The 16256-nt window shown below is 40.5% G+C and overlaps 1 protein-coding gene across 1 annotated transcript; it reads left to right on the top strand.

Moving 5' to 3' along the window:
• The first annotated feature begins 14271 nt into the window (after positions 1-14271).
• LOC125179340 lies at positions 14272-16248 on the top strand. Its single transcript, XM_047885032.1, has 2 exons — positions 14272-14320; positions 14582-16248. The coding sequence occupies exon 2, from the start codon at positions 14847-14849 to the stop codon at positions 15810-15812; it is 966 nt and encodes a 321-aa protein (XP_047740988.1). The 5' UTR covers positions 14272-14320; positions 14582-14846; the 3' UTR covers positions 15813-16248.
• Positions 16249-16256: the final 8 nt, after the last annotated feature.

The raw sequence follows: 16256 nt of genomic DNA on the forward strand, positions 1-16256 counted from the left end.
TTTAGTTCTCCAGTCAACAATATACATACGTGTGTTCGCTACCATAGCTCAGATGGAGGTTAGGACAGATGTCAGTCTTGATGTCCAGCCATTCCCAGGTTATTTAGGTAGAAATACTCTATATCGATATTATTAATAATTCGAAGTTTGATTGCTAGACTAATTAAATGCAAAAATGCAACTGTACGAGGTAATTTGACTGAAAATAGTTTAAATTACTTATTGAAAATTCGAACACTTAAGGGTAGATTATTTGAGATACTTGGAACATCCCAAAAATCGATCTAAAGGCAATATACACAGTGCAAAGCTTTAAAGGAGAAATAAGTAATTAAAAGCCACTTCTTTGTATTTTTCATAGAAATGATAATGCTTACAATTACTTAAATGAATTATCTACATTATTTATTTCCCAGAGCATACCAGCTTTATCACTTTCCATGGCTTGCGAATTTTCACATCTTCAAGCGCGAAGAGTTCACAACGACGACGAATTTAAACTTTGGAGCAACGACCTCAACCTTTCTTACCGAGGTAACCATCTTCAAATGATGCATATCAATAGTTCAATGAAGAATGCAAAACATCCCGGGAATTGCTTCTTGCGATGGCACAGAACAAATAAAACTTAAATCTAGAGTAAATCAATATTACTAGTATTTGAAATGGAGAAAAATCCCAGTTCCGTTATTATAGTGAGGCCATTTGTCTTCGCCGAGAAAGCGGTGCTTCCAACCGAAGAATAGGTAGTACAGAAATGCAAGACCTCATTCAAAACGCATCCTTCTCAACGCATTACTAACTACAAACGCTAATTTTCCTACACGTGACTACAATCAAAGCATGCACTTCTTTGCCGAATAATAGTTCTTTCTACGGCTCATACGTGAGGAGAATTTTCAGTGCAAGGGGAAGAGTTGCAAAAAGGCAAATATTGCTGAATTATAAATGATCATAGGTGGAAACATTGAGCAGCAGAAGCGAAAATTTTGTTGGTCATGGAGGAGGAATGGTATAATTGTGTTCCATTGGAGCAATAAAACTCCCGTGAGCCAAACAAATAGGGATCAATAGCGAGGGAAAACAAACAGGGATCAGGGGAAACAAACGAACAGGGATCAATACACTATACACCTGGGGAATAAGACGCATTAGGTGCCACGATTGAGGTGATCCAGTCGAGGTAGGCTGCGACCCGCGTGTAGACACCCATCTGTCCGCACACTGCGGGACCGAAGCTGAACACCCCCTGTCACCACACGCGGAACGCACTTCCCGGGAGGAGCCTCAGGAAGATCGAAATCCTCCTGCATCAGAGGCCCGCCGCTGTCGCCCTGAGATGTAACATAACCGCTGTTAGAGACCAAATGTAGCTGCACATGACTTCCTCACACGAGTCCTTAGTGTCAGCACACAGCTTACCAAACACAAGTCCTTGTTTTCAGCACGCACTAATCACCCCCACGAGTCCTTGTTATCCTTACAAGTTCAGGACATTTTCGTCCACGGTCATGCTGATGTTTCATCGTCCTCTGCCTCCAAGACGTCGATAGGCAGGTCGCCCTGCCCTATAGGTCCCGAAAATAACGTTGAACGTGTACTGTGCATCTACCCTCGTTTCTGCCAGCTTATGTAAAACTCTGTTGCTTGTTACTTACTGAGGGTAATGGCCCATCATAGAACAATCCGGGATCTTGCTAAAAAAACGCATCCAGTCGTCTTTTGAAAATCGCTGAGGAGAACTCTTCTCCTCTCAGTTCTTTCAGCAAGGCATTGATCAGCCTAGGTACTGCCACGGTAAGAGATCCCTCCTGCACGGAGAGTGTGAACTATGGTCCCAGCTCGGTTGTTACCTTGGGCAATCATGAACAGTGTCCCTCTTCATCAGTAAAGATATGTCGCTATTTCATAGGTCTTACTTTCAAAATTGGGAGCAAGTCCGGTTTTCTTCATCCAAACCTACAGTTTGATCTAACTCTCTTCTCTTGTGAGTACAGTTCCGGGTGTTTCATTGGCTTCGCTTCTCTCTGTCCGCCAGGCCCACCCAATCCGTTGTCTGCCTCCTGCAACTATTTCCTCGATGTGGTCATCAAGCGTGACTTCGGTACTGGTCAACACTTCGATATCTATAATAAGTTACTTCTTCTATATTTCTGTGCCGTCCGATGCCAAGTAGCGATGCAGCGTCCCCGCTTCTGCGCCAACTCTGTACCTCAATACTTCGTAAGTAGTTCTGTTGAATTGCATATTATTCACTAGAGCCTAATCGTAGATTGCCGATGTCGTCCTGTAACCTATCGCAGGCCAGGTCGTCCGTGATTCTTATTACCACTGTTGTATCGTCTACAAATGACGATATAGATTCATATGTAGGTTCTGAGTCGATGTCGGCGATCTTGATGAGAAAGAGTATCGGTCCAAGCACCGAGGGTCCCAGCATCCTCGCTTCTCTGGATTTCTAGTTTCCAACTTCGACAGCTTGTACCTTGTCAGTAAGGTAGTTATGGATCCACCATAACAGGCTTCCTTGCACCCGAGCAGCTTTTGATTTCTCAAGACCACCCCATGGCAGACTTTCTCAAAAGCCTTAGCAAATTCAAGCATACCACGTCTATGCCAGCTTTCTCCTTTAGTAGGGCCACAAGGCGGTGAAGGTTCTCCAATAACTGTGCCAAACAGGAGCGATTTCGCCGAAAACCGTGTTGTCTGTTATTATACTTCTGTTCAGTCTCTTCCATATACTGGACAAGCCTTCCGTCCACTCCTTTCGCAAAAATATTGATCACCTTTGAGGTCAAGGCCACTGGTCTGGAACTATCGAATCTCTTACCAGGGCCTGCTTTGTGGAATGGCGTTACCAGTCTCACTTCGATACAGAAAGGAATAAGTGCATCCGTCAAACGGGTTTTCCAGACTATAGTGAGAGGCTCTTTCAATGGCTCCGATACACTTGATCTTCATTACTGCCGTAATTACATCTAGTCCTGAAGCTGAAAAGGAGCCAGTTCTTCGGTGTTCTTCTCCCAACGGTGATGTTTAACTCGTGACAATTTTTTCAAATTTGCCTTCGTTTGCGAGTTATATGGCTATACATATTTGTATACTCTATGTCAATGCAAATTAAAAATCGGCTTCAGAAATGCCGGTCGTTTCTCTGTATATCCGTGTACCTAACGAAGGCAAGATAACAAAATATTCGCAAGCTAAACGTTACCTATCATTGGGAGGTTAGGCTTGTATATTCAAAGTTTGGTTCAAATCTGTTCAGTAGTTTGAAAGAAATTTCTTGGTCATTGCAAATTTCAACCCGAATTGCCATATAATTTACTAATAAAGGTGAAATGGAAAAATTTTACGAGCTAAACTTCACCGTTAGGTCCTGATGAATGCGTGTAACAAGTTCCATCGAGCTGCGTTCATTAGTTTGGGCGATATTCCTTCGTCATTGAATTTGGAGATTGGCCGTGAGACCGACCGTAAATTTGTCCGAGACGTTTTTCCAATCCGTTTTTCGATGTGAGAAGTCCTGACAGTCCTTCTCGGGATAAAGACCTATCTGGATTTTAATTCCAATTGTCGTGTCCACCATCAACAAAAGATAATGAGACAGTGAAGTCTCCTCAACCAAAACATCATCCACCATTCTTTTGTCGTTAGTGAAGAGGAGATCGAACATACTGTGTTACCATGTTGGCAGCCGTACTTGCTGCCTAAGCAAGTTTTCGCAGCAAGCTGCACTAATTTGGATTAGAATAGAATTGTCGGCACTGAAGTAATAGGCCCATGGCCTATTGCTGATTCTTGTACTTTTTGTGACTTGATTCCACAGGGGATCCGGCCTTCTGAACCCGATCGTTCAAAACGCAGCTGCGTTTTAACGCTGACAAATGTAAAGTTATCCACCTTGGCAAGAATAATGAACAGCAAGATTACAGTATGAGAAGACACGGTTGCAACGACAGAGTGATGATGTCGAAGTCGACAACGGAAAGGATCTAGGAGTTAATATCGACAATGAGTTGAAATTTTCTAAGCATATTGAAGGTCAAGTTAATAAAGCCAATCAACGACTTGGACTGATCAGATGCTCTTTCGAGTTCCTAGATTTAGAAACGATGAAGCAGTTGTTTGTTGCTGTCGTGCGCCCGAACCTGGAGTTTGGAAACGTCGTGTTCCTAGCAAATTACGGACCAGGCAATAAGTCCAGCAGCTATCTCAGTCAATCGTCAGCTATGGAAAGATCGGGGCCCAAAGGCCGGATCCCTTGTGAATCAAGTCACGAAAAGTTCAAGAATCGGCAACAGGCCATGGGCCTATTTCTTCAAAGCCGAAACATCTATTCTATTCTAGTTGATGTGAAGAAGTAACGTAATGCAAGGTGTAATATATTGTAAATTTTCAAAAACTTTCCTGCCTCAATTATTAATTCATTCTACGACGTACTGAAAATTAGCTTGTATTAACCCTAGATACGCAACATTTATTTGTAAACAATTTAAATTGCGAAATTCGTGATCTCGCCGAAGAAAAAAAATCAGACGGCCGGTGTGAATAAACTTTCTATGTTAACACTATTCGCTGAAATTAAAAAAAATGAACTATTTTGAAAAAATTCAATCTCTGGTAATATTACGATCGAAAGTGTCTTGGAACAGTCAATCATTCGTCTGTGAGCCCTATTGAAATGAGGGAATAGTCACGTGGGTGGAGTAAGCCACCGTCAGCGGTCAGCATACGCCTTCGCTGGACCTGTGGGCTTAAGGCCCTGATTGAAAACCGAGAGGCTTCGAACAGGCTCGGCTCTTCCCTATGCGTTTCTTCACTAATTAGGATAGACTTTACTCCACTCGCAACCATACCATCACTTCTTACACATGCTGTTATCCTAAGTGTCCGCTGACCACACTGCATTGTCGCAAATGTGAACTGTACCAAACGGTTATGCGTCATCACCTTACTTAATCCGCAAGACGTTAACCCCGCGTCACTGTTTCCCTGCCTTACTTTCCCCCCAGCATTTTTCTTCCCCCCCACACTTACCCCGACTCTCCACCATTATCGCATGACTAACTGGAGGCTTTTCTCGCAGACCGTTGATGCTTATCCGAATTAGGTTAGGTTAGTTTACAACTACTATAGATCCTCTTTTCATAGCGTAATGCAGTCAAGTGAGCAGAAACTAAGAAAAGCCGTCCGGCAGTCAGTGAAAAAAGGCGGGGAGACAGGGTATGCGTGGAGGTAGAGTTATGCCGGGGGAAAGCAGCTGCGACGAACGGACGGGCTGGAGTTCTGGCTGTGTATATCAACAGCGGTATGGCGTAGGGAGTTGCTTACCGAAAATCGTGAGGAGGTTAGACGGCATGGGATAGAGCTGTTGGGCAGTTTTAAATACGGCGTACAGCGATTGTATTGGTGGCTTACTTCTCAGTTCTCACTAGCTTGCTGGTTAATTTCCATGAAGGGTATTTGTACCTTTGGCTTTTAACATATAATCCCTTAGTCTACTCTGCCCTTTAGCAGTTTAGCAGGCTTACGCACGGAAAGGAGGATGAAAGATATGCTGGTGCAGCTGGTCTTGGGCAATGCTGGGATTGCTGGCCTCTGGCATGCATCCCCTATTCCCCTTACTGGTCTACTTATAGGACTCACAAATGAACTTGAGTCTTGAGGGAGAGTCTAAAAAACTCTCTGCTTTGCCTCTATGCTGAGTACATAGAATGATAGGTCACTACTCACTAGGCTTAGTAGCCTAGGTACTAGGTAGTAGGTAGGCAACAATTTTCCTATCAAACAAATAAATAATTTTAAAGTTTAAACATTACCTTGTTAGTCAAAGTCTGACAGTGACTGCCATTCTGCCAACTTGCCAAGTGCCAGTGCCAGTTTAGCCAAATAATTGCTACCTACCTAATAAACTTTGGCTTTGTGTTTATTTTTGCATAATTTACTCTACAAATTTCTATTTATATGTAAATGTGTTATTATGTGGTTAATTGTTGGACTTGGAACTTGTGTCAAAGTTGGGATTTGGGAAAAACTCTGTCAGTCTGTCAGAACTCTGGTAAGTCTGGTTCTGTCTCTGTCAGATCTAGAAGATCTGGTAATCAATTGAAGAAGAACCTGAGGAGTTTTGGTTCGTTTATAAATTGTCCGAATAACATATTAAATATTCATTGGACAGGGAAGGATAATAACAAGACGTGTATCCAGGGTGGCAGGGTGCAGAGGGTGGATGCAGCATCGCCATTCGCCAATATATGGGTTTTTAAGCCCTAAGCGTCGCCTGGTGATTTTAAGATGCGTCGCCGGGTAATTTTTAATGAAAAGCCATTTACGCTGAGTCATAGTGGCAAAGCAGAGAGTTGTTTAGACTCTCCCTCAAGTTCATTTGTGAGTCCTATAAGTAGACCAGTAAAGTATCCTGGATACCAGCAGTATCACACATAAGAAATTGATTTAAATCTTGGGTAAAGCCGTAAATGAGGAAATTAAAAATGAACTGATTCTAAAAAATCTGTGGTTTGCCACTATGCGCTGAGTAATGAAAAACTATTTACAAGCCACGAACTTATTTACAAGGTTCAATGCATGTGTTACCCCAAATAACTAATTTTACCCTACACTAATTTACCCTACTAATTTTACCCTACAGTCTGATACTCTGATTGTACAGCAAGTGTCAACTGAACATATGATAATGCAGTCTGACCGCTCTAATGTGGCCGCAACTACGTAATCGTAAACTTGATGTTTACATTTTTTTTGCGGGAACTCATCGCAACTGATTTCCGGACAAGCTTCACTGCATCCTGATGCATCCAACATACCGGAAACCTTACTTTTTTTAAATAGTTGGCCGAAGACTGACAAATATATTAAATGCAAGAATTTCAATCTAAATGTGTCTGTAAGATCTTCTGAAGGTGTAAATTTAGCTACTGAAGCGTCGCCAAAGATCTTGCAATATTCATCCACTCTCTGCACAGTGGCATGATGTATCTAAGTGTAAGTATTGCAGATAGGTTCATGGGATACACTAGATAGAAGTTACAGGATCAAAGCACAGTATGTGCAGTAATTTTGGAGATAGAGTATTACAACACTGTGTGTTGGTATGAGTGCCGGAGTCTAAGACGTCGTGAGCTTGTCTAGAGTTTGCAGGCTCTATGATGACTGCCTAAGACTGAGACTCTGCTAAGACTGCCTAAGACTGACTGCCAGTCAGCTCACCGAGCTTATATACGCAGTGACCCGTGAATAGTGACGTCACAGAAGGTGACGGAATAGTCACTAATGACATCACGACCTGACACTTGGTCAAATTTCATTGACTTCTTTTTTGGAGACATGGGATTTAGTAAATTTGAAATCAACGGGACCAAGTTTGAGGTCCTGTCCGTCCTGAGGTACAGAGGAACCGGAAGAGCTGGAATGGATCACTGCTACCTGGCACCTGACAACTCAGAAATCGAAGAGAAGCAACTCGTTCGCGATCTAGGAGTGTTGATGAACAATCAGGTCAATTTTGGTGATCACATACTGGCAATAACCGCAAAAGGTAGATGACAGATGGGGTGGATCTGGCGGACGTTCAGAACGAGAGAAGCGGAACCGATGATCACACTATTCAGAGCCCTTGTAATACCTATCCTTGAATACTGCTGCCAGCTCTGGACTCCGTTAAAATTGAATGAATCAACTTAATTGGATCCTTAAATTTCTTATTGTTCATATGCAATATAGCGATTACTAGGAAAAATTAGCATTTTTGCCAGTAACTAACCTTTCATTATTTTGACATCATTCATTCAAACTTGGATACTGTCAATCAGGGCTACTCGGGACGATTTTGAACGTTTTTCATTCATAACTTCTTACCATGAAACATTTCATAAACAAGTTTAGGCTCATTTCAAAGCTCCAGATTTTCTGCTTTCCATTCCTAATTTGTTTCCCTATACTGCCTGCAATTAGTCCCCACAATACTTTCCCCATACCACCCGCAATTAGTCCCCACAATACTCTCCCCATACTGCCTGCAATTATTCCCCAAAATACTTTCCCCATACAGTCAACCGGAGCTACTCGGAACAGACCTCCGACACGGCATAAAACTGTTTTAGTAGCAAAACTAATTGGAATATTGCAAAACTAAATATAGTGGCATAAACATCAACATTTTTCCTATCTATGTAGTATAAAGGAAGTTCAAAAATACTACATTTACTAGCTTTGAAAAATTCCTGAAAAAAATGATGAAAAATGATATTTTGAAAAGCTACTTCTGCTAAGGTCTGTAGTAAAAAAAAATATTTGCCATATTAAAAATTTTCCTTAGAAAAAAGTGGCAGACAAGTGATGGCATGAAAACTTTATTTGCGGAATTTACATACCTCAATCCCAAAAAAATGGCGGCCATTTCTGCACGGCGGGGCTACTCGGGACACCCCCAAAAACACATTTACAGTAGAACCTCAGTTAGCAAAGGCTCCAGTTAAGAAAAAAAAATTGATTAAAAACAAAGAATATTGATTACATTTACCTTGCTCAGCGAAAAAAATTTAACGTATAGAAAAATTAGTGCATCATCAGTCATCATAAAATTGTGCATAGAATGTCATATATAGAATTGTGCACCAGGCATCATAGAATGAAAAGTAATTGACCTAAAATATGATTTATTTCTCCAAAACATATGATGGTTGTCACTAAAACATTCCTTTCTGTTTCAGGTATGTTTTTCACAATCTTTTTTATAGTAAATTCACTAAACCCAATTAAAGTGGCGTGAAATTACAAGCCGTCCTGTAAGCTTACAGATACAGAAAAAATGCTATAAGGATGCTGATATGAAGCTTGCAGTGGACAAGGTACCAGTAGTTGAAATGCTCAATGGCCTGTTCATGGATACGGTAATATAATATGGTAATTAATGTAAATGGTAATATATCAATAAAGGAAAAACAAGTAAAAATCACAGAAAATGTCATTTATTCTACCTCTAGATCATCTACAATGAAAGAGGAGGACTTCAGAGTACTGTTAGTAATGGATGAGTACGCTCTGCATGCTTCAAATGTTTTAAAATTAGGTTTTATTCCAAGTGTCACGAGTAGCCCTGTTCGACGGGACTACTCGGGACACTTTTTTTGCTTCTGGCACCTTACGAATAGCATATGGAATTTTTTTGGAGAAGCCATGTGATAGCCCTTGCAAAGAGCTTTGAAATGAGCCTAAACTTGTTTATGAAATGTTTCATGGTAAGAAGTTATGAATGAAAAACGTTTGAAATTGTCCCGAGTAGCCCCGGTTGACGGTATTGTTAATACCATTTACTTGTACCCCTTTTGCTCCTCTATTTTGAAACAGACTGCAGCAGCAATGACTTGGCGAAGCCTAATTTTTTTACAAGGAGCTTAATTTTCATGCACCTTTTCTGATCTGCTTTTACCATACATGAAATTTTATTAGTGGCACTATATTTCTTGGTATTTATATCTTGAATTAGATTCAATGATACAGTATGCAGAAATTAACTGAATAATAATTGATGTGTAATATTTTCCGGTACACTAAGCTTACAGTGTTTTTCATGCTTGGTTGTCTTTCGTTAGAGACTTACTGCACATAATTATTTAAAATTCTGAATTGAACTTGGATTAAATTGAAATATCTACCTGAGAGCAGCCATGGGGCCTGTGTTGCTGCAGACGCTTGTGGGAGCGTGTAGCTAGGCTACCTGCTTCAGGTGAGTTGCTTATACCTACATTGTCAAGCAACTAAACTTTATATGTGATTAAAAAAATACAATTACCATCACTGGATAATTTTTCTCATCTATCAGTGTCTCCAATAATCCAAAAATCACATGAAATAAATATTTCATGTTCATATTAGTACATTGTGTGAATATCACTAGCCATTGGTGGCTTAGGTTTGATTTCTCACTAAGAGTGTCAATATTTTGCCTTGCCTCATCTCAACATTCAAGTTCTCTCTACACAGGTAAATGAATGTTTGCTAGAATACGATGCAACAATTATTTATATTCATTGGAAGACAAAACTGAATTCAATTGTTGAACTGTGTTATTATCAACTAATTTATTTCCATCACATGCTATGCTATTATTTATGAAATGTATATATGGTCACTGCAAGCACAAATTATCAAGCTAAACTTGTTGGTTTGTTTCATGTTTTGTGTGTATTACTGAATTGACTTTCTGGGCACACAGCCTGTATTATTTGTTTATTACTACTAATAAGTGCAGCTCAATGTTTGACCAGAATTAATACATTGGCTTAAGTTAATGATCCAGAATGATTGACTAGGAGACTAGGTCATTTTCTTATACGAACTGGCAAGTTATGAGTTGGTGCATGTGAACTATTGCTATGGGTTAAAAAATACGGAAATTATGCTGACCAGCGAGCAGTGTAGTGAGGCAGGGTTGTGGGAGGCAGTGCAGTGAGGCAGGGTTGTGGAAGACAGTGCAGTGAGGCAGGGTTGTGGAAGACAGTGCAGTGAGGCAGGGTTGTGTGAGACAGTGCAGTGAGGCAGGGTTGTGGGAGACAGTGCAGTGAGGCAGGGTTGTGTATGTCTCTTATACACATCTAGATGTGTATAAGAGACAGACTCGGAACAGACCTCCGACACGGCATAAAACTGTTTTAGTAGCAAAACTAATTGGAATATTGCAAAACTAAATATAGTGGCATAAACATCAACATTTTTCCTATCTATGTAGTATAAAGGAAGTTCAAAAATACTACATTTACTAGCTTTGAAAAATTCCTNCATCTAGATGTGTATAAGAGACAGTCTATATTTGGTTTAAAACAACCTTCAAGCACGGTAGCAATATGATGGCAATGGCCTAAATTAGTCTTCATTTACACACCAGAAAGCTTGCTCTCTCAGCGTGCAATTGACAATGAGTGAGCAGCCATATAAGACAGACCCCATCGTATTCAATCTAAGTAGTTGTGCCATTATTACAGTGACGAAAATAACTTGTTTAACGTATATCACATGCAGAAAATTCGGTATGTCAGTCATTTTGTTATGAAGAATAATTTGGGTTGGTATGTACCGAATCTGTTGAACTAAATCTTGAAAATTTTATCGTTCTTGTGTCGTCATGGTTGCCCGAGCAGTCAAACTTGCCGTCTGCATCGGCAGCTACAGGACGTCTCTTATGTGATAAGAAATTGCCATGTCCGCGGCAGATGGACGTTTGCTGAGGTTCATAAAATCATAAAAGGCGCTCACAATCATCCATATATATCTAAGTTAGTCGAAAATGTGTTGTTATAAATCCGCCTCATACAGATGATGTTACTAGGGAGGCAGGAGGCAGTGTGGCCCGGCTTCTAATGACTTTTTAATAATTTTAACTATTCTTTTTAAGCTAGGGATTTTTCTTCTGTGGAATACGCCGTCTGATCGAATTTTGTTCTGTTTTTACACATGTTTGTCATCCAGACGTAAGTTGAGCACTATTTTGCTACTGCTGTCGTAGACGTGACTTTATTGATGTTCCTGAGCAACAATGGTGGTCAAGTGAACAATTAATCATACAAGGCGTCAATCACTATTCAATCTAACTATTATTGTCTTGAGCTCCCATGTCTAGTAAGTAAATATTTAAACGTGTTTGACGAATATCGTCAATATGTAAATCACGAGATTATTCACCAAAGAGTGATTTTGAAGCGTTATGACAGTACCTACCAGTAAATTCCAATATTGAACAAAAAAAATGATTTGGATGCGTCATGACATTACATTCCAACGATTTGTCTAAATAATATAAACCAGCAACAAAGATATTGGCGCTACTAAAAATGAGCAGCAATACCGCAAATTCAACATATAGTCGCAATGCGTCCAACGTGTCATATTGACCTTATTTACCTAGTAAAAACTCGTCTGAACGCAGGAACTGGCTTTCCTTAGAATTTGGATTTTTAACACAAAATCTGCATGTTAAGCTTCGTGATACGCATTGCTCACATTTTTCTCGTTCTGTCTACGCCAGACATGTGTTTTCTAATTAAAACATGGTCTTTACCAGGGGTCTCCAAACTATGGCCCGCGGGCCACATCTGGCCCGCCACATAATTTCACCCGGCCCGCCGGACGAAGTCGTGAAATTAATAAATAATTATTTTATGAATTGCATCGCATAATTATTCAAAGCTGGGGCTTGCTGACTGGTGGCGCTCAGCCCGAGTCAGATTTCCTCTCTCTCGAAAGTGTGACGTACAGATACTAATACTGGTAGATATGTGTTGTGCATTACAACCAATCAGTTGTGCATAACTGTACGTATATTGTGAGGATGGAGGCCGAGTGGGGCTTCACTGCTTCTGTTTCAGGGAGCACAGCTCTTTCAAAATCCATTTGACTGCAATGCTGAATATCTTCCAACTCAGTTTCAAATGGAAATTATTGATCTCCGGACAGATGACAGACTGAAGACTAATTGTAAAGAAGGAAATCAGATTGAGTTTGATAAATGCCTACAGCCTGATCAGTTTCCAAATTTGATAAAGTTTGCTTGCAGTTTTGGTTCCATTTTCGGTTCAACATACCTTGTGTAAACAAACATTTCCCAAAATGAAGTATGTGAAATCTAAATATAGAGCAAATTTTCTGATGATAACTCGAAATAAATTCTTACAACTGGCTCATCTAATCTGGAACAGGATTTTAATGAAATTTTGAAGTCAAAACGACAGCATCATTCGATAGGCATTAAGACAGGCATATATTTAGTTTACCCCGATTTTTTCCAAAAAGATATGTTTTAATATTTCTATGTTTATACTTTAATATTTGAGTAAATAAAATTGCTGGCACTGATTTTTTTATTCCTTTGGCCCGCGTGTATATGAGAAATATATAATGTGGCCCGCTCATTGAAAAGTTTGGAGACCCCTGGTCTTTACAGTCATTTTAAAGATTCTTTTTAACCTCATTAACGGCCAAGCCGACTATTCCATACTGTTCATAATATCCAAAATAATATTACATTTATGATGCTTCTGCTAGAAAGTTTAATTTAGTGCAGAAAAATTTGAGGTAACTGCGCTGAATTTTTGGTCATAATTTTCCTGGCTTCGTTTCTGGTGAAGTTCCAAGTATTCAGCATTACAATATATAATATCTAATATATTGTATGAAGGCACGAGATAACCTGGCTTATTTTATCTCTTCTTCATTTGCTCGTAAAATTTGAAGAGACCTGCAGGACACTACGTGCGCTGAGTGCGGCTAAGCAGGCTTAGCTTTGCCCCCTCCCTGGTGCTGCGGTGTTTGGGCCGAGGCTTAATTTGACGGCCCCCGTGGGCAGCGCGGGGGCGACGCTCCTGCCTCTGCCCTCGTCCTGCCTCATTTGCCAGAAACTTGTTTAACGTATATCACATGCAGAAAATTCGGTATGTCAGTCATTTTGTTATGAAGAATAATTTGGGTTGGTATGTACCGAATCTGTTGAATTAAGTCTTGACAATTTTATCGTTCTTGTGTCGTCATGGTTGCCCGAGCAGTCAAACTTGCCGTCTGCATCGGCAGCTACGGGACGTCTCTTATGTGATTAGACTAAAAATTTAAAAGCAAAGAATAGTCAAAAAAATTCATATCATTATAGAAAACGTTTCAGAGTCCAGCTCCATCGTCAGTTCGTAGAATCTAGAATATACATAGAAGGTCACAAGTTAATAAAATTGAAAGCACAGAACTCAATTAGAACCTAAATTTACAAGTAATAGGGTATAAAAACCTATCTATTCACAATTTCAAGGGGATAGGAGCTCACTGCTGAATTTAAACTGGGCCTAAGCTTAAAAATGTACATTGATTCTAAGATACGCAAATCTGAAGTACCGGAGGTAGAAGCTAACACCCTAAAGTCTCTGTCAGAAACAGGCACATCACAATGCTCGGCGTGAGTGCGCACAGCCGAATGAGGGGGGCGCGATAGCAACTGTCCGGTCCTATATACAACTCCTGCCCTTATGCTCAGCGATCCTGGAATAAAGATTGCGTGAAGTCATACCGACGTACGCAGATGCACATTGTGCATAACGAAATTGATAAACCAGGGACGATCGCATATGAACAGGGAGCATATCTTTATATCTAAAGAAAGAACCGATTTTGAAACTGTTAACCAGAACAATATGGAGTTTAACGCTTGGAAAGTATCTATTGAACAAGACTTTTAATTCTCTTGACATAGCTTCGGACGCAGGGCCGAAGTATGGAAAAGAACAATAAATAACGTTCCTCAGTTCTTTCTCTACAAGGACTAGTAAGGGATGGGACTGAAGTATACCCTATGTTTTTTATATTTATCATTTGTATTGACAGACTGCATGCCCTATTGTGTTATTATTTGGTAGAATTCCTACTTATTCATGGAATGGTACTCAAATCTCCTGTTATGAAGTGCTTTACACAAGTTCTTCATTAATTGTACTTCTGATGATACATTGATGCATAATTTCCAAATAGTTTCAAGAGTTCAGGTTAGGAGTGTGTAATTATATTGACTAATTTTTAATTCTTTCAGGTACGCCATCAGTGGCTGAATCAAGAAATGCTGAGACAAGCCCTGCCTTCACGCTATCTGGAATGTCAACAAATAGTCTTTTAGTGTCTCACATGACTCGGTCACCTTCACAACTCCCAGCGTTTCCAAAGATTGTTTGCCTCCCCCATGCGACGTTGCCACAATCAATCGATCAGATCAACAATCTTCTGTCTCACAACATTCAAATCCTGCCACTTCGCCGCTTGTGATAAAAAAATCTTGTGGTCTTGGTGATGAACGGAAGATGACTGAGGGTCTGCCTTGGAGTAATAATGCTTCATCAAGTCTGGAGTTTCCTGAAACCTATTCCCATGAGGCCAGATTTAAGCGCTTGTATGCGTCAATGAACCAAAACTCAATTGGTCAGGACCCATTGGCTAAAGATTCGCCTGAGAAAAAAGCACGTTTGGCGAGAATCTCGAATGTTTCGACTGGAAGAAGCCAGAATTCGCTTTCAGATTCATCTTCTAAGCTTGCAAGTCACCATCCAGACACTCTTGGAGTGGATCCTACTATAGAGCATAGAGCACTTGCTTGTGGTTCACCCTTTGACGGTTGTAAAATCGGCACGTCTTTTGAAGATATTCTCACTGCTGGTCTGGAGAATGAAACGGCTTATTCAGAACACCCGACTGACAGAGGCTGTACAGCAAGTCCTCCAGTCAAGCAGCCTCTAACACGCTATCAAAATGTCAATGCAAGTCATTCTTCCTCAGATAGACAGTCCAACAGTTCCACTGCTACAATTCATGAAGAGAATCTACAATGTTCTAAGAACAATCCAAAGAAACGAGATATTTCTGAAGCTAACTCTTCAGACATGATTTCATATTCTGTTTGTTCAAAAGACAAAAATTTAAAGAAAAAATGTAATGGATTCAATGAACTCAATAGTGGTATCTCACGTAAGTGTGGTGGGAAGTTTATTTCTTCCATTCATAGCATTCCAGACGATGTTAACTTGAATCAAGACATTTGTTGTGAAACGCTTGCATTGCCGTGCTCGAAATACCTTGACACTTCGCCCGAGAAAAGAATTGACTTAGTGACGCCCGTGTGTGGAACTTCAACGCTACAAGTCGTCGGGGGGCAAGGTGCGCGTGACCAACGTGACGGTGGGGGCGGACGGAGCCTTCAGGTGCGAGGTGTCCGGAGAGGCGCCCACGCGCACACAAACTTTGACAAATATATTTATGACAAAAAATTTTAGATTTCCGTTTTATCTCAAACCGGTATTTTAAGCCCACGAATCTTATCAACTTTGCATCTGAATTTGTTGGTTACGACGTTCATCCTATACAAAATAGTGACGTTGTGAACCACTCTTGCACTACTTCCGCGATGTCCGTTCGAGACGAGTCAATTGCCAGCGAGAAAAAATATCTAGAAATTTCAACAGAAAAGAGTAACTCGTCTTCTATCAGTCCACTTTCAGTCACGTTCAATTCTTCAAATTCTTTTCTCTCAACGCCTATAGAAACAGTCCCATCACAACAGGATGTAGGAGTTTCAGTTTCTTTTCCTAGGAACCATGACCCTGAGGCTATTCCTACCGTATTACTCATCACAAGCAATACCAAGGCTATCACCACATCTGATGTGATGACGCTGACGGGACCACAAGCTTCATTTCAACCTCAATGCTCAACTTCAC

The sequence above is a fragment of the Hyalella azteca genome, unplaced genomic scaffold, assembly GCF_000764305.2.
Source record: "Hyalella azteca isolate HAZT.00-mixed unplaced genomic scaffold, Hazt_2.0.2 contig2091, whole genome shotgun sequence".
Classification (NCBI taxonomy): Eukaryota; Metazoa; Arthropoda; class Malacostraca; order Amphipoda; family Hyalellidae; genus Hyalella; species Hyalella azteca.